Below are 25,229 nucleotides of genomic sequence, written 5' to 3'. Positions count from 1 at the left end.
TTGGTTTTAACCATTTTCTGTGCAGTTAAAATGAACATATAAACAATAAAACATAACGAGCAATACATTACATGGTTAATATACACATCTGTATGAACACATTGGACCTTTACCTACTTTTACGAAGAAATCTATTGGCTGATTTTTTGTAATGCTGCACTGGAACCGGTTTAGTATTTGAAAAGAAAATATACACTTACCCACATGTAATTCATATGCTCATAAAAACCAACAGAATATTAATCAATAATTTTTTAAAGCATGCCTGAAGGCGAGAAAATAACAATATACCTTTTCTGGTGATAAATCGTTCTAGTCATAATACATGTAGTTATTTTTGTACATTTTTCTGTCCTTACGGTGAATATCGAATTGTTCCTGGTTACAATTGTAGAATTTGCTCATTTCATATCTGGTTGGTAACCACCCAAATTTAAAGCAGTTGTTGATTTAAATCTGGTTGTTCCTCACTGAGTTTCTCCAATGCATCTGTGAATCTCATGAGATCTTCAAGAGACTGTAAACCAAGCTTCTCCTCCAGGCAGCGATAGAAAAACTCCGGGGCCTTTATCAATAGATGGTACATAAAGTAAACAATTGAGTAACAGGTTTTCATGAAAATGCAGAATCAGTAATGCAAGTCATTAGATGAACATAAGAAAAATACCAAAATATCATTACATAAGTTCAAATGATATGGAGTTTAAAACGCTCCTGAATTCCAACTATATTATAACCTTGAAAAATATGACTTTATCACAAAATGGTTTTTTTTATTGGTATTTGTCAGCCATGATATGAAGTGAAATGAAATAAAGCAATATGTGTTACAGCACATGATGCACTAGGTCATGGCATATGAAGGATGTTATTGGTTTCTCCGTATTTTATATGGTTAATGAGAATAAAATTGATCAAAATATATTTTCACATACATATCTGAGATACTTATGGTAAGTAATTTAACTATATATCATCATGATATTAATTAATATTGGACAATTGTTTATAATCAATAATTTGAAATCCGATAAATTAATAACATCATATTTCAAAAAATGTATTGGTGATTTAAAAAAAAGCGTAAGTAACTTTCAAAATAGAACGGGTTATTCAAATTACGTTACCACAGCAGTATAATTAAAATGCTGGCGTTCAGAGCTACACCCAAAGCTGTTATAGTAGATATCAATGTATATAATTGAAACAAATTTATCAATTAATGGTATCACTCACCCTTCGAAATAGCTTGTAGAGGAACGCTAGTTGTGCTCCACTCAGTGACTTCAGTCCGACAAACCTGTAAGAGAAACATAAGTTCAGGAGAAAAATAAATAATTTGTAAGTAAATAAGTAAATTTACTCGTGTTTTTTATACAATATTTTACTAAATTGATAAATGTATGTATGCTCCTACCCGATTCCACTATTTCATTCTTTTTACTGACTTTTATTTAATCTGTGTGCCAACGTCAGTTGCGTTAATCATCACCCTGTGCCTTCCTTCGCGGACGAATTCGGCTTTTAGGATCACATTTTTACTCATTATTTAAAACACCATGTCTTTAATAAGCTTTTGGACATTCATTGTGATTTCAATGCCACCTACTATGATTGATATTCGGAATTCCTAGTTACAACAAGGCTTTTTTTTGCCACTGTTCTGTTTTGTTTCATGGCGGATGGCGGCAGAAAATCAAACGCTATTGCGACTCTGAACATATCCGATATTTCAAGCGTCACAAACACCATGGGTGCCCATTCGAACGTGACTTTGCCTAATCAGTCCAGAGACTCGTTTTCATCACACAGCCGAACTGAAAAAAGGACCAATCTGAACCTGGAGTACAAATTTCAATAAAAAAAGTCACCATTATGGCATCAAAGACATTAAAAAAAACCCCGATATCTTATGAATTCAGGAACACTGGCTTTCTAACTTTCAACTCTAACATCTGATCAGCCAAAATCTCATGCAAAAGTTGTGGATGAATGAGGTTTTATATCTATGGACAAATACCAAGAGGATATCGGATAAGAGCTATTTTATACAACAGCATATGGAACTTAAGATCTAATAATTGTCCTGATGAAAATACCTAAACAGTGGCGCTGGAAATTGACTCCAATTCCTGCAATCTGCATTGTAAGCGCATATACGCCGTGTCAAGGAAATACTTCCAAATTGAAATTTAACGCCATCGTAATATATGATGTAGATGAGAGATTCTGGACAAATACACACAATCACACAACCTCAACTCGACAGTTAGTAGAATGCCTCTTACGAATAAGACCTCCGTCTGAAATCTTTTATTGGAATATGATAATCTTATCTGCACCAAAATTGGGATCTCCACATTCTTCTATATTAGCGGTGAAAACATCGCGGAACTGGATTTTATCTTCAAAAACCGTAAAGCTGTATATGTCTTTGGAGAATGTTAATGTCTCGGACCACATAACAGCGAAAACAGAGATTCACATCCTCCTCACAGAAAAAGACAAAACTGGTCTTATTTTTATGTGCATCAAACGAATCTCAAGGTCGCATAACGGTATAGCTTAAGATTGTCACTCCTTTTTAATAATAAAAAGAGAACTTATCACCCTGTGATTTGCCAGGTGTTTCTCCTGGAATCAATAAAATTACTTCGTTTGTGCCTTAGACTTTGTCATGATATGTTTCAGGGGTGCAGAAAGCGAAAGCGATCGTAGCCCAGTAGTATCGAGAATGGTACTTCATGAGCCTCAACTAAACTTAGTTAACTTTGATCAGAAGGAGAAAAAATCTGCAAATTGATTTTTGATAATATGGATGCTCTTAAAATTGCTGTTTTAAAATACAAGAAGTTATTACAAACAGTACATCAGCTCGAACCCGAAAAGGAGGCGACTAAGACCAAACCGTAAAGAAATAACACTAGCGGCACGTGCTCCTTGGCCTGGAAGTCTGATGACCTTCCATCAATGATAACCAAGAGCTAATCATAAAGAATCGTGCCAGGAGGGCACTGCAGTGAGCTAAACATAAAAAAAACCAGCAAGAAAATGCGGACAGATCTCGAGAGCATTATGAAGAGTAAGGACAATGATAAGACATTTTTCGAGTTTTTCTGTGGGCAGCGGACCACTACCTGTTGATGGGGACTTCCTTTGGTAAGGGAGCACTGCATGAAGTGCGAGTGCAATTGTCCTAAGAAAACCCAAGTTATCCCATGAAACCCTATACATGGTACCACTTTCCTTGACTTTCAAACCTCAAAAGCAATACCAAGGAAGCACAGTTGATAGAAAAAAAAAATGTTGCATGATAAATAGAATACATGGTCAGTGTCGTCAGATAATCATCAAGACAGAGCGACAAAATATAACTTACATTCGAAGATACCATTATATTTTCTATATTCTCTTCAGATACAAATGCTTGACAGTACAGACAAAACATCAGACTTATCTCAGAGAAAGTAGTACCATTGTTTGATTATATCTCTGGATTCGAATTCCTCGTTTCTAATTTTGTCATCATTTCATTTTATTACAGACAAATACATGTGGAGAGGAGAGAAACGTTATTCCGATAGCAGCTAAGTGTGATAAAATTTTAAGTAGCATAAGGGAATTCAATTGTCCCATGTCACTTATTGATATATGATCAGTTTACTAAAATCAAATCCACTAATCATATTCTAGGGGAAGTTTGTTAATTACATCATTAGATCTACCTTCAACATATGAGATACGTCGATTTCCTTAAGGGATTGTTTACTGCCAATATTCCGGTACAAGAATAGTTTTTAACATGTTCATGCCGTGACACACTAGATCTACCTGTTAATATCATCCCAGTTGCTTAGTAATCCTTGCACATAGGGTATAAATTATGTATCTGTACTCTGTAACGAAGTCAGTACATTGACAATCTGTATATCCAATAACAACATGAGAGAGGCATCGTGTGTGTGAGATAGATAGAACAGGTCTGTGATAAGTACCACATGATAGGTACATCGTGTGTTAGATAGAACAGGTCTGTGATAAGTACAACATGATAGGTACATCGTGAGTGAGAGATAGATAGAACAGGTCTGTGATAAGTACAACGTGATAGGTACATCGTGTGTGTGAGATAGATAGAACAGGTCTGTGATAAGTACAACATGATAGGTACATCGTGTGTGTGAGATAGATAGAACAGGTCTGTGATAAGTACAACGTGATAGGTACATTGTGTGTGTGAGATAGATAGAACAGGTCTGTGATAAGTACAACGTGATAGGTACATTGTGTGTGTGAGATAGATAGAACAGGTATGTGATAATAACAACATGATAGGTACATCGTGTGTGTGAGATAGATAGAACAGGTCTGTGATAAGTACAATATGATAGGTACATCGTGAGTGTGAGATAGATAGAACAGGTCTGTGATAAGTACCACATGATAGGTACATCTTGTGTGTGAGATAGATAGAACAGGTCTGTGATAAGTACAACATGATAGGTACATCGTGAGTGAGAGATAGATAGAACAGGTCTATGATAATTACAATATGATTGATACATCGTGTGTGTGAGATAGATAGAACAGGTCTGTGATAAGTACAACATGATAGGTACATCGTGAGTGAGAGATAGATAGAACAGGTCTATGATAAGTACAACATGATAGGTACATCGTGTGTGTGAGATAGATAGAACAGGTCTATGATAATTACAATATGATTGATACATCGTGTGTGTGAGATAGATAGAACAGGTCTGTGATAAGTACAACATGATAGGTACATCGTGAGTGAGAGATAGATAGAACAGGTCTATGATAAGTACAACATGATAGGTACATCGTGTGTGTGAGATAGATAGAACAGGTCTATGATCATTATACATACGCTTCCAGTTTGTTTCTAGACAGCCATTCACTTAAATCATCGGTAGTCCATGACACCATTGCTGTTTTGTTTTCCATGTCTTCCTATTAAGTAAACAAAATCACTTTTTAATTTCCAAATGTCCCATGTACGCTATACTGTACATGTGATGGGTACTTAACTTTTAGATAATTCCAAAAACTGCTGCTCATTTTGATTTTTGTAAATCAATGACATATGATACAGATGTACTTTAAACATTTTGAAATGGGGACATCGAATGAAAACAAGGAGCTCTTAGTTCTTAACGATCACCTGAGTTATTCAGATCTTTAAACAGTTTTAAAACCTGTCCATCAGTCCCAGCATTGGGGAAGACAGAACATAACTGATATATGCATACTTACAAAGATGTATTGTGTCTAAGTTTGAAGACTTAATTTTCAATTAAATGGAACTCTGTTATTGTTGTGTAGCATATTTGACCCCTGTGACCTTGAATGGAAGTCAAGGTCATTCATTTGAACACTCGTGATTACCCTTCATTCCAGTATGCTACTGGCGGCCCAATATCATGACCCTGGAGCTTTTGGTTATTAAGAGGAAGTCGTTTAATGATTTTGCCATACATTGTATTTGATACATGTGACCTTGAAAACAGGTCAAGGTCAACAATATGGGAAAAAAACTTGCTGGCCATTCATGCAAGTATACAACATGCCCAATATCAGCACCCTGGGCCTTTAGGTTATTGAGAAGAAGTTGTTTGTTTTCTTTAAAGACTGCAACACATTTGGCCAATGTGAATCAAGGTCATTCATTTTAAACAACTTGGTAGCCCTTCATCCCAGCATGTTACAGACTACAGACCCAATATCAGCACTATGGACCTTTTTCCAAAATGTTAATTGATTTTGAGGGACGAAGGACGATGCTGGACAGAAGGCGATCACAATAGGTCACTTAAGTCTCCTTTCAGTTTTCTATGATGGCAGCAATTTCAAGGTTGTATCAACAACACACAATGGCACGTGAATAACAGCCAAACAATGAACATAATCATTCAGTTGGTTTGTCCATCTAGAACTAAGGGCCTAAATGCTAAACCTGGGAGGCAGCCAAGAAAAATCCAAAAGTAGAGAAAGGAATGTCAAAATCTAGGTAGGGAGGTGGACTATCCCCAGAGTAAACATAGTAGTGTTATGTATAGTCCACTGAGTAAAATCCAAAAGTAGAGAAAGGAATGTCAAAATCTAGGCAGGGAGGTGCACGAAGCCCAGAGTAAACATAGTAGTGTTATGTATATTCCACTGAGGCAAATCCAAAAGTAGAGAAAGGAATGTCAAAATCTAGGTAGGGAGGTGGACTATCCCCAGAGTAAACATAGTAGTGTTACGTATATTCCACTGAGGCAAATCCAAAAGTAGAGAAAGGAATGTCAAAATCTAGGCAGGGAGGTGGACTAACCCCAGAGTAAACATAGTAGTGTTATGTATATTCCACTGAGTAAAATCCAAAAGTAGAGAAAGGAATGTCAAAATCTAGGTAGGGAGGTGGAATATCCCCAGAGTAAACATAGAAGTGTTATGTATATTCCACTGAGTAAAATCCAAAAGTAGAGAAAGCAATGTCAAAATCTAGGTAGGGAGGTGGACTATCCCCAGAGTAAACATAGTAGTGTTATGTATATTCCACTGAGTAAAATCCAAAAGTAGAGAAAGGAATGTCAAAATCTAGGTAGGGAGGTGGACTATCCCCAGAGTAAACATAGTAGTGTTATGTATATTCCACTGAGTAAAATCCAAAAGTAGAGAAAGGAATGTCAAAATCTAGGTAGGGAGGTGGACTATCCCCAGAGTAAACATAGTAGTGTTATGTATATTCCACTGAGTAAAATCCAAAAGTAGAGAAAGGAATGTCAAAATCTAGGTAGGGAGGTGGAGTAACCCCAGAGTAAACATAGTAGTGCTATGTATATTCCACTGAGTAAAATCCAAAAGTAGAGAAAGGAATGTCAAAATCTAGGTAGGGAGGTGGACTATCCCCAGAGTAAACATAGTAGTGTTATGTATATTCCACTGAGGCAAATCCAAAAGTAGAGAAAGGAATGTCAAAATCTAGGTAGGGAGGTGGACTATCCCCAGAGTAAACATAGTAGTGTTACGTATATTCCACTGAGTAAAATCCAAAAGTAGAGAAAGGAATGTCAAAATCTAGGCAGGGAGGTGGACTAACCCCAGAGTAAACATAGTAGTGTTATGTATATTCCACTGAGTAAAATCCAAAAGTAGAGAAAGGAATGTCAAAATCTAGGTAGGGAGGTGGACTATCCCCAGAGTAAACATAGTAGTGTTACGTATATTCCACTGAGTAAAATCCAAAAGTAGAGAAAGGAATGTCAAAATCTAGGTAGGGAGGTGGACTATCCCCAGAGTAAACATAGTAGTGTTATGTATATTCCACTGAGTAAAATCCAAAAGTAGAGAAAGGAATGTCAAAATCTAGGTAGGGAGGTGGACTATCCCCAGAGTAAACATAGTAGTGTTATGTATATTCCACTGAGTAAAATCCAAAAGTAGAGAAAGGAATGTCAAAATCTAGGTAGGGAGGTGGAGTAACCCCAGAGTAAACATAGTAGTGTTATGTATATTCCACTGAGTAAAATCCAAAAGTAGAGAAAGGAATGTCAAAATCTAGGTAGGGAGGTGGACTATCCCCAGAGTAAACATAGTAGTGTTATGTATATTCCACTGAGTAAAATCCAAAAGTAGAGAAAGGAATGTCAAAATCTAGGTAGGGAGGTGGATGTATATTCCCCAGAGAGAAAGGAATGTCATAGTAGTGTTATGTATATTCCACTGAGTAAAATCCAAAAGTAGAGAAAGGAATGTCAAAATCTAGGTAGGGAGGTGGACTATCCCCAGAGTAAACATAGTAGTGTTATGTATATTCCACTGAGTAAAATCCAAAAGTAGAGAAAGGAATGTCAAAATCTAGGTAGGGAGGTGGACTAAGTAAACATAGTAGTGTTATGTATATTCCACTGAGTAAAATCCAAAAGTAGAGAAAGGAATGTCAAAATCTAGGTAGGGAGGTGCACGAAGCCCAGAGTAAACATAGTAGTGTTATGTATATTCCACTGAGTAAAATCCAAAAGTAGAGAAAGGAATGTCAAAATCTAGGTAGGGAGGTGGACTATCCCCAGAGTAAACATAGTAGTGTTATGTATATTCCACTGAGTAAAATCCAAAAGTAGAGAAAGGAATGTCAAAATCTAGGTAGGGAGGTGGACTAACCCCAGAGTAAACATAGTAGTGTTATGTATATTCCACTGAGTAAAATCCAAAAGTAGAGAAAGGAATGTCAAAATCTAGGTAGGGAGGTGGACTATCCCCAGAGTAAACATAGTAGTGTTATGTATATTCCACTGAGTAAAATCCAAAAGTAGAGAAAGGAATGTCAAAATCTAGGTAGGGAGGTGGACTATCCCCAGAGTAAACATAGTAGTGTTATGTATATTCCACTGAGTAAAATCCAAAAGTAGAGAAAGGAATGTCAAAATCTAGGTAGGGAGGTGGAGTAAGTAAACATAGTAGTGTTATGTATATTCCCCCCCAGAGTAAACATAGTAGTGTTATGTATATTCCACTGAGTAAAATCCAAAAGTAGAGAAAGGAATGTCAAAATCTAGGTAGGGAGGTGGACTATCCCCAGAGTAAACATAGTAGTGTTATGTATATTCCACTGAGTAAAATCCAAAAGTAGAGAAAGGAATGTCAAAATCTAGGTAGGGAGGTGGAGTAACCCCAGAGTAAACATAGTAGTGTTATGTATATTCCACTGAGTAAAATCCAAAAGTAGAGAAAGGAATGTCAAAATCTAGGTAGGGAGGTGGAATATCCCCAGAGTAAACATAGTAGTGTTATGTATATTCCACTGAGTAAAATCCAAAAGTAGAGAAAGGAATGTCAAAATCTAGGTAGGGAGGTGGAATATCCCCAGAGTAAACATAGAAGTGTTATGTATATTCCACTGAGTAAAATCCAAAAGTAGAGAAAGGAATGTCAAAATCTAGGTAGGGAGGTGGACTATCCCCAGAGTAAACATAGTAGTGTTATGTATATTCCACTGAGTAAAATCCAAAAGTAGAGAAAGGAATGTCAAAATCTAGGTAGGGAGGTGGACTATCCCCAGAGTAAACATAGTAGTGTTATGTATATTCCACTGAGTAAAATCCAAAAGTAGAGAAAGGAATGTCAAAATCTAGGTAGGGAGGTGGACTAGTGTTACCCCAGAGTAAACATAGTAGTGTTATGTATATTCCACTGAGTAAAATCCAAAAGTAGAGAAAGGAATGTCAAAATCTAGGTAGGGAGGTGGACTATCCCCAGAGTAAACATAGTAGTGTTATGTATATTCCACTGAGGCAAATCCAAAAGTAGAGAAAGGAATGTCAAAATCTAGGCAGGGAGGTGGACTAACCCCAGAGTAAACATAGTAGTGTTATGTATATTCCACTGAGTAAAATCCAAAAGTAGAGAAAGGAATGTCAAAATCTAGGTAGGGAGGTGGACTATCCCCAGAGTAAACATAGTAGTGTTACGTATATTCCACTGAGTAAAATCCAAAAGTAGAGAAAGGAATGTCAAAATCTAGGTAGAAAGGTGGACTATCCCCAGAGTAAACATAGTAGTGTTATGTATATTCCACTGAGTAAAATCCAAAAGTAGAGAAAGGAATGTCAAAATCTAGGTAGGGAGGTGGAGTAACCCCAGAGTAAACATAGTAGTGTTATGTATATTCCACTGAGTAAAATCCAAAAGTAGAGAAAGGAATGTCAAAATCTAGGTAGGGAGGTGGACTATCCCCAGAGTAAACATAGTAGTGTTATGTATATTCCACTGAGTAAAATCCAAAAGTAGAGCAAGGAATGTCAAAATCTAGGTAGGGAGGTGGAATATCCCCAGAGTAAACATAGAAGTGTTATGTATATTCCACTGAGTAAAATCCAAAAGTAGAGAAAGCAATGTCAAAATCTAGGTAGGGAGGTGGAATATCCCCAGAGTAAACATAGAAGTGTTATGTATATTCCACTGAGTAAAATCCAAAAGTAGAGAAAGGAATGTCAAAATCTAGGCAGGGAGGTGGACTAACCCCAGAGTAAACATAGTAGTGTTATGTATATTCCACTGAGTAAAATCCAAAAGTAGAGAAAGGAATGTCAAAATCTAGGTAGAAAGGTGGACTATCCCCAGAGTAAACATAGTAGTGTTATGTATATTCCACTGAGTAAAATCCAAATGTAGAGAAAGGAATGTCAAAATCTAGGTTGGGAGGTGGAGTAACCCCAGAGTAAACATAGTAGTGTTATGTATATTCCACTGAGTAAAATCCAAAAGTAGAGAAAGGAATGTCAAAATCTAGGTAGAAAGGTGGACTATCCCCAGAGTAAACATAGTAGTGTTATGTATATTCCACTGAGTAAAATCCAAATGTAGAGAAAGGAATGTCAAAATCTAGGTAGGGAGGTGGAGTAACCCCAGAGTAAACATAGTAGTTTGTATAAATATTTGATCATTTTAGAAGAACATCAAGTATATGTGTATATTCTAAAACAGTGCCACTACGCAAATAAATTAAAACCAAGCCAAAGTGATCGAAAGAAATGTCAAAATCTAGTTGGAGAAATTTCATTAATTTCATATATCTGATAATTTGAAAAGTATTCAAGTACAGGTGTATTTCCTGAACCATGACAGTATTTGAATGAATTAAAACATGACATACAGGTTACGACAACCCAAAGGACTAATTTTCTACCAGCAGTGTCTACCACCTAATCAAGGTAACAAATTATATTAGGTAAAAGAATCTTGTTATGAAGATTTTAAATCAAACGTGTATCCGGTGCAAATGTAATGAATGAACATTGAACTTCAGTTTCAATAACTTGAGTGCATTGCTTTTCATAATTGTGATATCGAACAACCACTTATTGTATAAACTAGCACCTGTTAAGTTCAAAACATAATGCTGGTCTGTGTAAGTATAGACATGCCACTTTCAAATTCCCAGCCAAATAATATAATTGAGGGGTCATTCTTTAAAACAGATATGTTTTATCTATCAAATGATAGTGCAAGAAAGAGAAAACCTTTCATTGTTATATACTTCCATCTAACATACCTTTTTGGTTTGCTCTATTTGTGTAGAAACAATACTAAGCACTTTTGGTGCAGAGTCTTTCTTCATCATGACTCTGAATCGATTCTCCAGCTCTCGAATCAGTTCTCGGATTTTGTTCTCAAATGGGTATTTAGTTGTAAATTCGTAGAACAGCTTAGACCCTACCAGGATACCAAGCCAGCCATCAGGTTTATATCTGGTCTGCATCAGTACAGGGATGATATCCTTATTCACTTGGTAGGCATACTGGGCCTCTGGTCACCGAAGTGATTGGAATTTAAAAGAAAAAGCAGTCAAGATTAAGTACAACAGTTATGATGATACTAGAGTGTAAAAGAGGTAAAGATGAGACAATAGTCACCATTATATATAACGAGAAATGGGAAGTCATATCGGGATACATGTGATAAATAGAGGACAGAATCAATACAAAATTGTCATAGATACAATATTATTACCTGTTCTACAATTTTTGCTTTCCTTGTATTTCTCAGAGTAGCACATGAGAACAATATGAGCATTCTCTACAGCACGAGCCATGGCATCTAGAATGTCTCCTTCCATGTTGTCTACATCCATCCATACCTTGTATCCAACATCCTGGAGGCGATCACGAACCTACAAAGGCACAAAAAGTTATAGTTCGATATAATTTTTTCTGAAAAACATGGAAATATGAACAATTGTAGATATTCCTTTTAATACTTGAAAGTTTCTATTGAGAGAAATCATATCTAGCTTTTCCTTTCCCTGTCGGAGAAAGAAGCATGTCCTTTCTTCCCTTTTTTACCCTCATGTAACAACAGGGTAAAGATAGTTAGGCAGTAATATATAAATGAAATCCTTTCATCATATATTACTTTCATGTATATCTCTCAATCCTACAAAAAGTACATTAAAATTTAACTTTATTAATTTTATTTCAGAATTTTTTTTTGTAGGAAAAGCATAACATGAACAGGATCCGTACAATGACCACGATGATAGTATCCTGTAAGGGGTTACGGGTTAAGATTGGTTGGTAGATGGGTAGGTAATCAATTGTACATATTAACATTGCCAAGCTGTAGCTTGAAGCAGGACTTATATACAATGCATTTATGGGTTGTGATAGGTCTGTCGGTAGGGTGAAGATCTGAGGAGAAGATTTGATGATCCCTCTTCATGATGGTTTGTGTTTCTCAAGAAGCCGAAAAATAGACTGGTCTTAACTGAAATGGTTGCGACCATAGGCAAGACACTATACACCAATTACTCTGGATGGCATACTATAGGTCAGTTTCTGCTGGGGCAGGGTTCATATATATCATGATGGCAATGCCATATAGGGACCAGAGTTATAAATGATATTGTTCATGATATAAGGGAATCTAGTGTATACAGGCCATCATTGTCATGACATTGTTTAACAAGGATACCATCTACATTATCATGTTTTTCACAATACCATGCTGGTGCCATAACACAATACTTGTAACTTAGGTTCATCAGATATTGTCTTATATAAAGAACTCTACATATTAAAGTATTAGCATTAAATGTTAGCATTTACCCTGAGAAGCATCTTCTGGTCTGCCCAGTTGTAACTGATCATGATGTGCTGTTCTTCATCCTGTTGCTCCTTCTTTCGTACAACTTTAATAAAGGAATGTATGTGCTTTACATGAGATATCTAACTACATAAACATATTGATATTCATTAAACTAATTTAGATACATATACTTTATATGTGAAAATATCTTTGATATGGATTTTTTTCCCATGATAAGATCTGAATAGTCATTCTTTAGAAGTTATTAAAGAGTATTTATTTATGGAAATAACAAACAATTGATTCAAATTCGAGCATTAATCTTTATGATGCAGATTTCAGCCAATGTTACTCTGGAGTCCACTTCAATGAAGCTCTTATTTAAATTACCAACAATTATTTATCCCCAAATAGCAGCTTTACAAATATTATCAACACTTCTTCAAAAGAACATTTTTATTAATTTGGTGACAAAATTTGAAACCTTTCTAATATGTTGTCATTCAATGCAGAAAAACTTAATAGCATCCCAATTACAGAAATTTTTAATTCACAGTTTTGAGATAAAAAATACATTATCTAATCTAAATGAATTCAAAGGAAAGCATTTTAGAAAAAAGAAAATACTAGGAGCTGGTTTCCTGAAGCTTTTGACGCCTTGTGGAGCCTTGCCATGGAGGTCACCGTCAGTTATAACAAAACAGGCACCCTGGGCTGCCTTTGAAACCTCCTCAACACTGTCACTTTGCAGAAGGTAAATTTTCTTCCAAAATTCTTTATCACCCTAGTAGTAACAAAGATGACGCACATGTAATTTTACAATTTGTTAATGACGAGGTTGGTGAAACAGGAGGCTGTCTCCCTGTAAATTAAATATGAGATTAACACATATTGTTACTTTTCAGGATATATATATATATATATATTCCCTTATCAACGTGATATACTAGATAAAGAAATTTTGTTTCTGTGTTTGTGAGATATATCATTACATCAATGAATTTTTGAATAAACATATATTTTTCATACAATTTCATTGAACACGAGATAAACATACTTTGTTACTATGTTGATGAAATATAAGATACTTGAACCTAACCTCGTTACTGTGTGTAATGAAACATAAACTGCAGTGAGACATCACTTTCTTTTTCTTATCAGTTTGAATTAAACGAGTTTGTATGTGTTCCATCTAAAATAAGCCTTGACATGAATTCCTCTATCTCAATTTCTGGCCAATGAAATAATCAACATGAAACATCCTGAGGGATTTTGGTGCCCAACTTTGTTTGATTTTTATTTGTTCTTAAAAAGTTGGAGCTTTTCCCTAATTTTCTTCTTTGTTTTGCCCTTAATGATAAGAAATTTTAACATTCCTTTCCAGAAATAGCAATAATAATCATTAACTGTGAAATCCAAAATGATTGCCTGTCAGTCATTCTGTTTTCCTGATCAGTCCCAAAATCAAACTGGCACAACAAGAGAACAAGGAAAATCTACATATGCAATCTGAGAGAGATCTATGGTGTAGTTCTCAAGAAAGAGTGATAACAAACTATCAAATTCAAAATTCAAGATGGCTACCAGTTGGCCATTTTGTTTTTCATGATCAGTCTCAATTTCGAAAGGGCAAATTTAAGTACTTCAGCAGAAATAGCGAAAAACAAACATTTTTTATGGACAGATTGAGGGACAAGGACCATAGACATAGGGTGATTTAAATAGCCTACCATCAGATGATGGTGGGTTAAAATGGTTTCATTCTCTTGTGAAGTAGACAAAGTCTCTAGACCAATGAGGAACAGGGATATGATTATTCTGATTCAATTATCAAAATTATGTTTCAATGTTCACATTAAATGAATTAAATACATCCATGATTCCAGCATAGCTGTTTGTGATACACTGTATATGACATACCATGAAAGTTTGCTTGTTTTTTCCCATAAATGACAACTCCCAGATAACCTTGAGAGCCTCTGCCTTTTCTTCTTGACTCTTGCCTTTTATGATAATGTCCTTGAGAATAGGGAAGGCCTTTTTGTCCATGATAATTGCCTTGTTGAGGTCATTTTTGGCAAGATTAGCAAGTCCATCCAGTAGTTCCTCCACACTGAAGCCATACTTGCGGTGGTCTTTGCTCTTGATGGCAGACTTCAGTGTTTCCAGCAGGAAGTCGAACAGTGAAGCATTAGCAGACAATATCTGGTTCTGTTGCTCATTTACGATGTGTGCCAGACCCAGCAGTGTGATCAACTTGATGTCTGAAAGAGATACAATCACATAATGTATGTAGTACATGCTGAAAAAATAGATGAATAAGTAAATACATCAACCTCATTCCATTGGTTGGATTTTCTCACATTTATTTTTTTAAAGTAATAAAAAAAATGGATCAAACTATATGAGAATATTTCAAATAAAAAAATAATGAAACAGAGACAGATTTTTCTATGAAAGCTTTGAATTACATTAGATTACAATCTGTAAACGGAATAACTTAAATCTAAAATCACTTTCATATTAAAACAAATCTATGCCTTTATTATTGTCATGTGATACTTGTAAATATTTTTGATCTAAAGGTACATTAAACATAGGACATCTTGCATTACATAAATATGTTATAATTAGTTAAATTGTTTTTTGAAGATCAACAGTAGACAAAAATAAATAAATAAATAAATAAATAAATGAACAAAATATGGACATGCTGTGACATTAATGGTGGAACTATACCTGTAGATGAATGACATTATGATGTAAGGGAAGTAACTCTTAATCAGAGACATGTCTTTCTGTTACTTATAACAGCTCCTAATGAAATTCCCTTTTTAGAATGATATTTGCTGTAGTAAATAATTATGTTGCATCAAGATAAAAAACACACAAAATGGATAGGTTGATAAGCTATCTACAGTTATCTTTTTCATGAGGATTGTACTGAAATTCAATTAGAACATACAGTTGTGGTAATGGACACATGCACACATGCATTATACAGTATCTAGCATGCATATCTGTGAAAGGATCACACAATTTGTGCGGTTTGATAAAAATGCTTGGTTAGTATTATGAATTGAAAATTAAATGGAAAACTTGTGAAATTATGACTAAATAGTGATCACAGGTGTATTAAACTTAAATCTAAATTTGAAAGTCTTCAAAATAACACTAGACCCTGCAGTAATTAGTCTTTTGATTGCATAGTTTAGCACTTCTGAGAGAGGTGAGTGGTTTGACTCTGGCAACAAGGTTACCTGTATACAGTCCAAATCAATAGCAGCTACATCGCTTGTATAACAAACACAACACTTAAAATCTAATTAGGCATATGTGTGTTTACAAAATGTTGGAAAATGAGAGTAATACTGAAGTAATGAAAATGATACACCCATTTAATGTCTGTGCACTAAGGCTGGTTAGATGTGGCACTTTGTAAAACAAACCACTTTAGATTACAAGTGTAAATAAGAATTCTTTCTGTATCTGATAGATCTACATGTGTCCAGCCTATAGATTTCTGGCTTAATTAGGAAAGGTATTTAGTTGTACTTTTATGTAATTAGAAAATAAATAAAATCCAATCCCACACTCATCTATAATTCATTTCTAAATTTACATCAACAATGATAGAATCACACATTTGTGGGATGGAACCACACAATGACTGTCCGCACAGATGGGTGATAGCTTATTTCATTCAGTTTTCCTATCACGTGTACATTGCACATTGTGTAACATTCTGCCATCCCACAACTGTAGCACAGTACATGTGATTTCTGACTTCCAACTGCAGGAAAGTTTAAGGTGACTCATTTCAAAGCTGATCTAATTTGTTTTTGTTCTTTATATCGACGCTTAAAAAGGCAAAAAACCTCACGTGTATTTTTTGTCTCTAGGTATGGCATCAAGACATCCAGGACTTGTATTGGTTTAGCAAATTCATCTTGACTGTCTAGGATGACACTGAAGCAGGTTTTTGTAACACCTGAGCGAGCCACATTGTGCAGAATCCCTACTGCAGATAGAAATGGGAACGAGTCCTCCTGAAGTGTCATAAAACATGCAAATCAGTATCAATGTTTCCCATTTCAATCATCTTAGTTACTATCCTTTATTCCACTCAAATATTGAATCCATCAAATTATAAATCAAACCAGAGCTCATTTTATCATTTAAACTCGAGGTAACTTTCAGTTGGTACTGAATGTTCACCCCTAAAACACACAATCTATTGTTTTTAGGTGTCAAACTTGTGAAAACAAATATTCAAATATTTTTTCTCTCCCAAAGTATAATGTTTTAAAAATATTTTTGAATCATCACAAGATTGGATGAATGGTAAGACATTTGATATATCCATGAAGGTTTTCATTTTCATGACGAATGCTAAAATCTCTTGGAAACTTTTGAATTCTATTAAAAGACGGAAAATATATTGCTTTATAATACTGTAGATTTAAATTGAATACATTATAGACCTGTTAATCTAAAAAATTATATCAAAGGTCTTATTTCCACTATTTTGAAGAGGCCGGGATATAAAATCTAGCTCAAAGTAAAATGTGTAATGAGAAAATGAAATTGACCTGTTTCATAAATTCCACTTCCTTTTCATTCAACTTTGGTTGAAATCATGAAAATCATTGTTATCTTGACCTTGACTCAACAACCCTCAAACAATACCTTGTCCAAGATAATGTGATGCTTTATTATTGTGTAAAGTTTGACGAGAATCCCTAAAGTAATTAAGCCACTAGAATGCTGACAATGATTTTCTTAAAGTAGTAGTAGTGACCTTAACCCAATATTCCAGAAACTCTATCTCAAAGATACTTTGATGCTTAATAAGTGAGTGACGTTTGATGAGAATCTATCATGAATTAACGCCACATGAGCACACTTGTATTGAATTTAACTATATTCCTCAAAAAGATTCAAGATCAATCAATAAGATATCCCCAGGCCTAAGATAAAAGAAAATGCACAAGCCTGTTTTTACAGTAGTGCAAATTGTACATATGTTTTCTCAAAACAAAATTACGTCAGAAGAAGATGTGTTAACATACAATGCATATACTTGCCTTAAGGATATCAAATTCATCTTTTCTTATTGCCAACAGGTCGATGACAAGAAAACGGATCATTTCTGTGTTTTCCGCTATCTCAGCACAAAATTCCACACTATTATCAGAAAGATTCCAGAAAATCTGTCGCAACTGTTCTACAACTATGATACCATCATCCTTGTCTTCAGCCTCTGCCAAAGTAAACTCAGCCAATGGCATTATCCTCACCAGATACTTGTAAAAATCGCCCATGTCCTTCACCACTCTGAAACACACTTATCTGAGTCAATAGACAAGTTTGTTATACTTTTCTACAGTGTGCAGAATTACATTTTACATTTATATATTTCAAAAAAAAGAAAAAGTATATTATTTAATACCAAGAGCAAGAGGTTTGGATCTGTACTACAGTATCATTCCATTGTTCTGTATTCTGTTTACAAATCAGTTGCCACCTACATGGAATGTTAGACATTTATTCAATATTTAATGTATCTATTTATTAAATATGTTAAAAAGTCAAATTAATAAGATTTTTACATTTTTTCTGATCAGGAGTGATGAAAACTGTTTTTCTTGATCTGAACGTGATGTGGTTTAAGTTAAATAGGTGGTATAGTATGATGCTGGTGATGATAATATATATATATATGCACATCTTTTTGATGAAGTAAAAAATTATATGAAAAGATAGCGATATGACATAACAACATCAAAATATATGACCAGACTTTTGGCTCAAACCCGGGACCCTCACTACTCAAGACACACACTGTACCAATTGAGTTTCCAGGTTGCCGACAATCAACCCAGTCCAGTTCCACTACAATACCTGCTACTAGCACTAAATTACCCATTCTTTGCCATCTGGTTTCCCATTAATTTCCTTTGATCTGGTTCCTTGAACGTATCAAATTGATCCAGGACCTTTTTAAGGAGTTGCTCTGCCACATCCTTGTAGTCAGGATCTTCAGGATCTTCAGAATCATCTCCGTCCTCAATCAAGGAGGAAAGCCATGGTCCTAATGTGGTTATACCATCTATAGTTTCCCTCATCTCAGGAAAGCGAGAGTACAGTTGTTCATCCTCTTCTCGTATAATCCTTGATATCGTGCGTAATGGAGGCTTCTTGCTAGGAGTTGGAGAATGTGTCCCTGCTTTTATGGACACCTTTCTGGTTCTGTTGTTTGTTTGCATTTCCATGTCCACCGACGGGGATGTTATATTGTCACCATGTGTTTCTGACTGATTAACAGCTTTCTTTAGACTACTTTTCAGTTTTGGAGTATGTAATGTGTCTCTTCCAGTTGAAGTAGTCTGTGGTACACTAATAGTGGTGTGGTTGGTTTCTTTAGACAAGTCTCCCCCTTGAATTGTGCTGCTAGATGATCCCATACCATCTCCAAAATAAACTGAAACAGAAACAAAATGAACATAAAAAATATCAATAACTAACAGCATGGCACATGGGCCATAAATGCCATTTCAATCTTGTCCTGGTATATTTTCTGAGCATATTATTGATTGTTGGTGGGACTTGCATACATACTGTATTTTCAGATTTATAATTAAGCCATTACTATTTTTCTTGGGGGTCAGATATGTGGTTTACAAATACATTTGTTGGCACTGCTCATATGTGGAGAAAAAAAATCAGAAGGATGGAAAAAAGCCTTGTATGCTTTAATAACAAACATTAATATTAGAGCAATTTTGGTTATCATGGATTCATAATGACATACTATGAATATGTTTTGGAGTTGCGACTGTACTTTTGTTTTGTTTTGACTTCATGAAATTACAGATACTCCGAGCTAACGTTGGCCATGCATGAAGTGTAATGAAACAAATACTATTCTGAAACTTAAGTTCATACAATGTCCAAAATCACACGAAGTAGCAAAACTAAATTATTCTTTCAATACCAGCATTGCAATCATTGGTGTGTTTTTCTTATTTTTGTTTTTCTTTTTTTTTTTTTTTTTGTTTGTTTACAGTACATTTTAAACGAGCTATCTTTTTCGAAGCGATTTGTAGATCTGAAATACATGTATCCTATTGTCACTGTGGTTACCGTTACTTTTGCAGATGATATTCGAAAAGTTAAATGCAAAAGTGCATTCAATAACTAATTTGACATTTTTCAAAGAAGTAACTTAATCCAAAAAATGTTAGGTTCATGTAATTGTTTGGATACTACAACGTTACACGACAGTCATGAGGGGACAAATCAATGCTCTTGTACACAATATACAAAAACGCGCCAGATTTCCAAATGTAAAAATCAACTGCAAATCACATGTTAAAATTCAAATAAGTTAATGTTAAACAATACGTGAATAACTTAAAGTAAGTCCTTACATACGGACAAAGTCAAGATATGTTTACCTTCCTGGTTAACGCTCCAGCCTTTCTAGCGTCGATGGCAACATATCGCATGCATGAAAATTGAGGTCATTTATGCGTTTGAATATCGTACGTATTGTTATAGTTGCTTTACTATCAACATCGTTAAAACGTTTTGCACCGTTCTACTTTCGGTTTGTTTTTCATTGTCTGTATCGTCATTATATATCGATGACACAAGGAAAATACATTTTGACCGTACATCTGTATATGTATCTCCACTGTAAATTGTGTTTTATTATTTGGAAGCATTTTGTAGAAACAAACCTTTCCAGACAAATGGAATAAGACGCCATATATATGTATTAATTTGTACATACATGGATGGTGTAGTCATATAGAGAGGTACGTGTACATGCAATATGTACTAATGTTGAATGTACATTGTTGGCACATGTACCCGGACACTGATTGTAAATTATTTAAATAGAATCTGAACAAAAACATGTCTTATATTGAAACTTTTTTGTACATGTTGTAGTATCCTTATCTATATATCCCAATCAACCACCATATTTACGGAAACACCAATGAAGATACAAACCATATGCACATATCTGTTTGTTTTACATTTTTTTAATTAAATAAAGTATTTTTTATGTGTAGAGTTACAATATTTAGAAGAAAGACAAGTTTGTTCTATTTTTGACGCGATTACTCATTATCATATAAGTAAGAAAGGAAGTAAGTATACAAACAGTTAGTATTATTGAAATAATACTCAAACAGGTTTAAATAAGAACAAAAATATCATTTTAAGGTAGGTAACACTCAGTTTTGTTTAGAGATAAACACATATTGAATATGGATATACGTCTCTGAAGCGCTTTTCACTAGAAGAAAACAGCAACTAATGATACCGTCGTAGCGATTGATATAATGTAAGACCCCCCCCCCCCCCACAAAAAAAAAAAAAAAAAAAAAACCCACATTTTCAAAGCCGTTTGCTTATACTTTATGATTGTTTACCCATGACAATTGTGCGTTATTGGATTTTCCAACCTTTTCACCTTATCTTGAAACAGTACATTAAAGTTTTAATTTTTGTTTGTTTTTAAATCCATATCGTTTTCAATTTGTTTAAAATACACGTTACAAGAGTAGCTATATGTAAAGCATTAACAGTTTAGTACTTTAAATTTTGTATATTCTAATCGTAGTCCTGCCACTCGAACATTTTTCGTATGAATTAAACAATTTATAGATCGTCAAACAAAATTGGTATTAGGTCGCTGCTGTTTGAGTTGTCTCCCTTCCAACACAACTCTAGCTAGCCTAAAGAAACCCACAAAAACTGATACTACCATTTGACTTTTAAGACTAATGTTAAAAGAAGTTAACGTAAAAAATCAGTTAAAGATATTAGTTTTCGATCGAGTGACGCTTGAGTTATTTCATCACCTACGGAGGCCGTTTTCTGTGCTTTGATTTAAGGTAAGATTAACCACACCAGAGTGCAGCCAGTACAACGTCACGGTAATGACCATCCAACTTTTTTATTGATTGATTGCGTTGTTGATAATGAATACTTTATTTCAGTTTCAATTAAAAAATGACCCCGTGCAAGACAGCATAATACACAGGGAATATTAATATAAACACTAAACAGTCTTGTTGGGATATTTAAGATCGCCTTTTTTGCGCTGGCTTATAGAAACAAAAGCTATTCATTCAATTCATATTTTCCACCGACAACGGAAAATAGAATAGAAAGTTGATCTATCAAGACAGCGAGGACGATCGTATATAAATGTAGAAATGTAAGTGACTGCATGAAAACGATCAAAATTGTCTCCAAGTCAACACATGCCGGAAGGAAGAGTTTCATTTTCTACGGAATCAGTCATCAGACAAGTCTGAATTGTTTTGTATATAAACGACTTCCCGTGTATATTTACATACAGACAAAACAAAAACTACTGTGTCGTGTTCAACTTCAATGACTGAGAAGCTGTTCATGAAGGCATTTTGAGTAGAAACGCACGGAACAAAAAATGTTTACAACAAAATGTAATGACCCATTTAGGAAAACATTCATTGACCATTGTTAAATTTTCGACTATCGTCAGAGCCAATTTTGTGGGTAAATTAAGGACCAATACTAAGCACTATAGTACATGGTCTTGAACGTATTTAAAGCTCTCAACAAGAGCATATATATATAGAATACGTCATCCAGGTTCCACTATGGTGAAATACATAATCGCACACTTCTCCATGTCTCTACTGAGATAACACATCTCTCCTATAACTATAACAATACATGTATATACATGTCCTGGTGTGTACATACATCGTTTGTGCAAACATATCTCTGGATTATAGAGACGAATCATCTCTTTTCTCTTGCACAGACATCAGACACCTTTCATTGTTTGTATGACCAGAACAATTCTTTCAGACTTAATCAGATTGTTACATGGCTTAATATATCCGAAGTTACCAATGAAAATGAGCTAAAACATGATTTTGGTCTCTTTGAAATGTTTTATCCTAATTTTCAAACTTAAGCTGGACAATTCTTTAGAAGAACTTGAAATTGGTAAACATTCTAATGTAAGATATATCACATGTCTCATTTGTTTTCTTTTTACAAAAGCACTTCGAAACAAATCTTAATATTCGACGGAAAAAAGATTGAACGGTAACACTGTGATACATTGACCGAATATAACAATTCATGATACTTTCTTAATATGCATGTTAGAGGTAGAGGGTCTGACTTCATCCGTCCTTTACCTTGTTACTTCTTATCATACAAATATCAAGAGACTAGAGAGGTCAAAATCCATGAAATAAGGGTAACATATGATCTGAAGAAAATTTTACACGGGGATGCTTTGTCAAGTTTCATAAAGTATAAATCATCATCTATACTCCTTTGTTTTGTTTTCATTTAGGAACATGACTCGATGATAGAAGACGCTTACCCTTCTAAAATACATGGTCTTATTCACCCATTTTTCTGGACATACTTGTAAATCTCTCTATTGTTCATATTTTATCTTAGGTCAATTGAGTTTGAATTAAGAATCTGTTGACTTATCGATATTTTCTTTCTGTGTTTAAACATCTAGATCAATATGAGTTGTCACGTTGTCTCATTAAGAGTTTTTATAATTATCTTTATAGAAGAATGTTTATTACTGTCTTAAGAATCGTGGCTAGTAAACCCCAATGTATGTTTATTACTGACTTCAGAATCCTGTCTAGTCAAACCCCATTGTATGCTTATTACTGTCTTCAGAATCGTGGCTAGGCACACCCCATTGTATGCTTATTACTGTCTTCAGAATCGTGGCTAGGCAAACCCCATTGTATGCTTATTACTGTCTTCAGAATCGTGGCTAGGCACACCCCATTGTATGCTTATTACTGTCTTCAGAATCGTGGCTAGGCAAACCCCATTGTATGTTTATTACTGTCTTCAGAATCGTGGCTAGGAAAACCCCATGGTTTATTTATTACTGTCTTCAGAATCGTTTCTAGGCAAACCCAACTGAATGTTTATTACTGTCTTCAGAAGCGTGGCTAGGCAAAACCCCATTGTATGTATATTACTGTCTTCAGAATCGTGGCTAGTCAAACCCTATTGTATGTTTATTACTGTCTTCAGAATCGTGGCTAGTCAAACCATATTGTATGCTTATTACTGTCTTCAAAATCGTGGCTAGTCAAACCATAATGTATGCTTATTACTGTCTTCAGAATCGTGGCTAGGCAAACCCCAATATATGTTTATGCTATATCCATTAGCTGAATTATTTTTTATTCTTTAATGATATTGTAAATTGAGAGGTAAGTACCATATATGTTTCATAACCCTTTCTATGTCTTTCTGCTTTGATATGTACTTACCTGTATGTATGTACTTGTTATTTCAGGACTACATTAATCATTTTCATTGCCTATTACATGGCTAAATTTTCAATGAAAAAATACATTATATTTATTTAATCAGAAAATCAATCTTAAAAACGGTTTAAAAGTGCAATTCTAAGAAACGTGATGACCATAGAGCAATTTTGCATTTCTCGTTTCAGTACTCAGACGTCCTCATTACACTCTGATACCGAAAGTGTTCTGTACATAATGTTAAAACACGTCAACGCTATTTAGGCGGTAATGTTGTTTATTCATATCAATATTCTGCATGTCAGGACCATTAAATTTTGAATTTTGCCATCAAATCAATTACATCAACTGCATTAATATTAGATTTTGTAATTTGTTAAAATTTGAAATTTACGTTTGGAATAGCCTTGAACTCTAAATTTGTGAAGTATGACAGATTTTTATTAATTGTAATTTTTAAAGATATGAAAAGACAAAAACCGCACTATTATTAAATATGTCATTTTTATTCGATGCTTTTGTCAATCTAAGAATATATAGGCTGCATATACTTTAAGTTGATTTCGTATTTCAAATCAAATATGCTACAACTATTGTACATAACATTTTTTTGTGTGTTCCAAATAAATAATGTAAACGTATACAATTAAGCGGTGGTCTTATTTTTCGCGCTGAATACTTTGCTTTAAAATACACGTATACTTGTGATTGTGCTAATTGTAGCTTCGTGTGCGAATGCCCAAATTGTGTCCAAATCCAATTTTGAAATATTTTTGTTAAAACTGATATTGCTCAAAAATGATTCCGCCAAAATAGGAATATTTACAGTATCCGTAAACAGTTGACCCGACAGGTATGAAACATAACGAGATAGTTGTGTTCGAGATCTATAACAAATATCTGTTAGTTACGGATTGTAGTGATTATCAATGATTTGATGGTGAAAATAAGATGGTAATAAATTCTTATCTGTTACATGTTTAGGAAAAGTATGAGATATTGTAATATATTGACATTGTAACACTGCATGATTTGATTAGAATTCAGCCAGTTACCTTCGAGAAACCCTCCGTCTCGTAAAGATCCGTAGGTATCTAATGTTTGAAGAACAATAGAAAAATGATACATTGACCCTATACCCTCATCGCCTACACATATATATGTCCCTTCTTCTTGTCAGAATAATGTAATTATATGGAGTCTCGTGTTACCATGTCCACATTATGACATTTCCCTGAGGTCTCTCTTAAAAGGGACCTCAACATCTCTAGACAAATCTTTGTGACCTTACCTTTTGCGAGGGCAACT

The 25,229-nt window shown here is 34.6% G+C and overlaps 1 protein-coding gene across 1 annotated transcript; it reads right to left on the bottom strand.

Annotated features, from left to right (window-relative positions):
• Nucleotides 1-391: 391 nt before the first annotated feature.
• Nucleotides 392-18,868, bottom strand: LOC132552028 (uncharacterized). Its single transcript, XM_060216172.1, has 11 exons — nt 18,514-18,868; nt 17,676-17,925; nt 16,472-16,637; nt 14,509-14,852; nt 13,216-13,372; nt 12,609-12,691; nt 11,515-11,674; nt 11,057-11,310; nt 4,892-4,974; nt 1,237-1,300; nt 392-565 (listed from the first exon to the last, which is right to left on the bottom strand). Exons 1-11 carry the CDS (start codon nt 18,861-18,863, stop codon nt 434-436), a joined length of 2,043 nt encoding a protein of 680 aa, XP_060072155.1. The 5' UTR covers nt 18,864-18,868; the 3' UTR covers nt 392-433.
• Nucleotides 18,869-25,229: the final 6,361 nt, after the last annotated feature.

Source organism: Ylistrum balloti, unplaced genomic scaffold (assembly GCF_031769215.1).
Source record: "Ylistrum balloti isolate Yb309-2 unplaced genomic scaffold, AGI_CSIRO_Ybal_v1 Utg370230, whole genome shotgun sequence".
Classification (NCBI taxonomy): Eukaryota; Metazoa; Mollusca; class Bivalvia; order Pectinida; family Pectinidae; genus Ylistrum; species Ylistrum balloti.
Note: the sequence above shows the minus strand (reverse complement) of the source record. Positions and strands in the feature narration are given on the sequence as shown.

What these genes read in the sequence shown, in the direction of transcription:
- LOC132552028 (XM_060216172.1), bottom strand. Translation starts at nt 18,863, where the DNA reads ATGGAAATGCAAACAAACAACAGAACCAGAAAGGTGTCCATAAAAGCA. An exon ending in AACCAGATGGCAAAGAATGG is followed by an intron (nt 17,926 to 18,513) that starts GTAATTTAGTGC and finishes AGTGTGTTTCAG; the next exon opens with AGTGGTGAAGGACATGGGCG. An exon ending in ACCAGAAGATGCTTCTCAGG is followed by an intron (nt 11,675 to 12,608) that starts GTAAATGCTAAC and finishes GTGCCTTTGTAG; the next exon opens with GTTCGTGATCGCCTCCAGGA.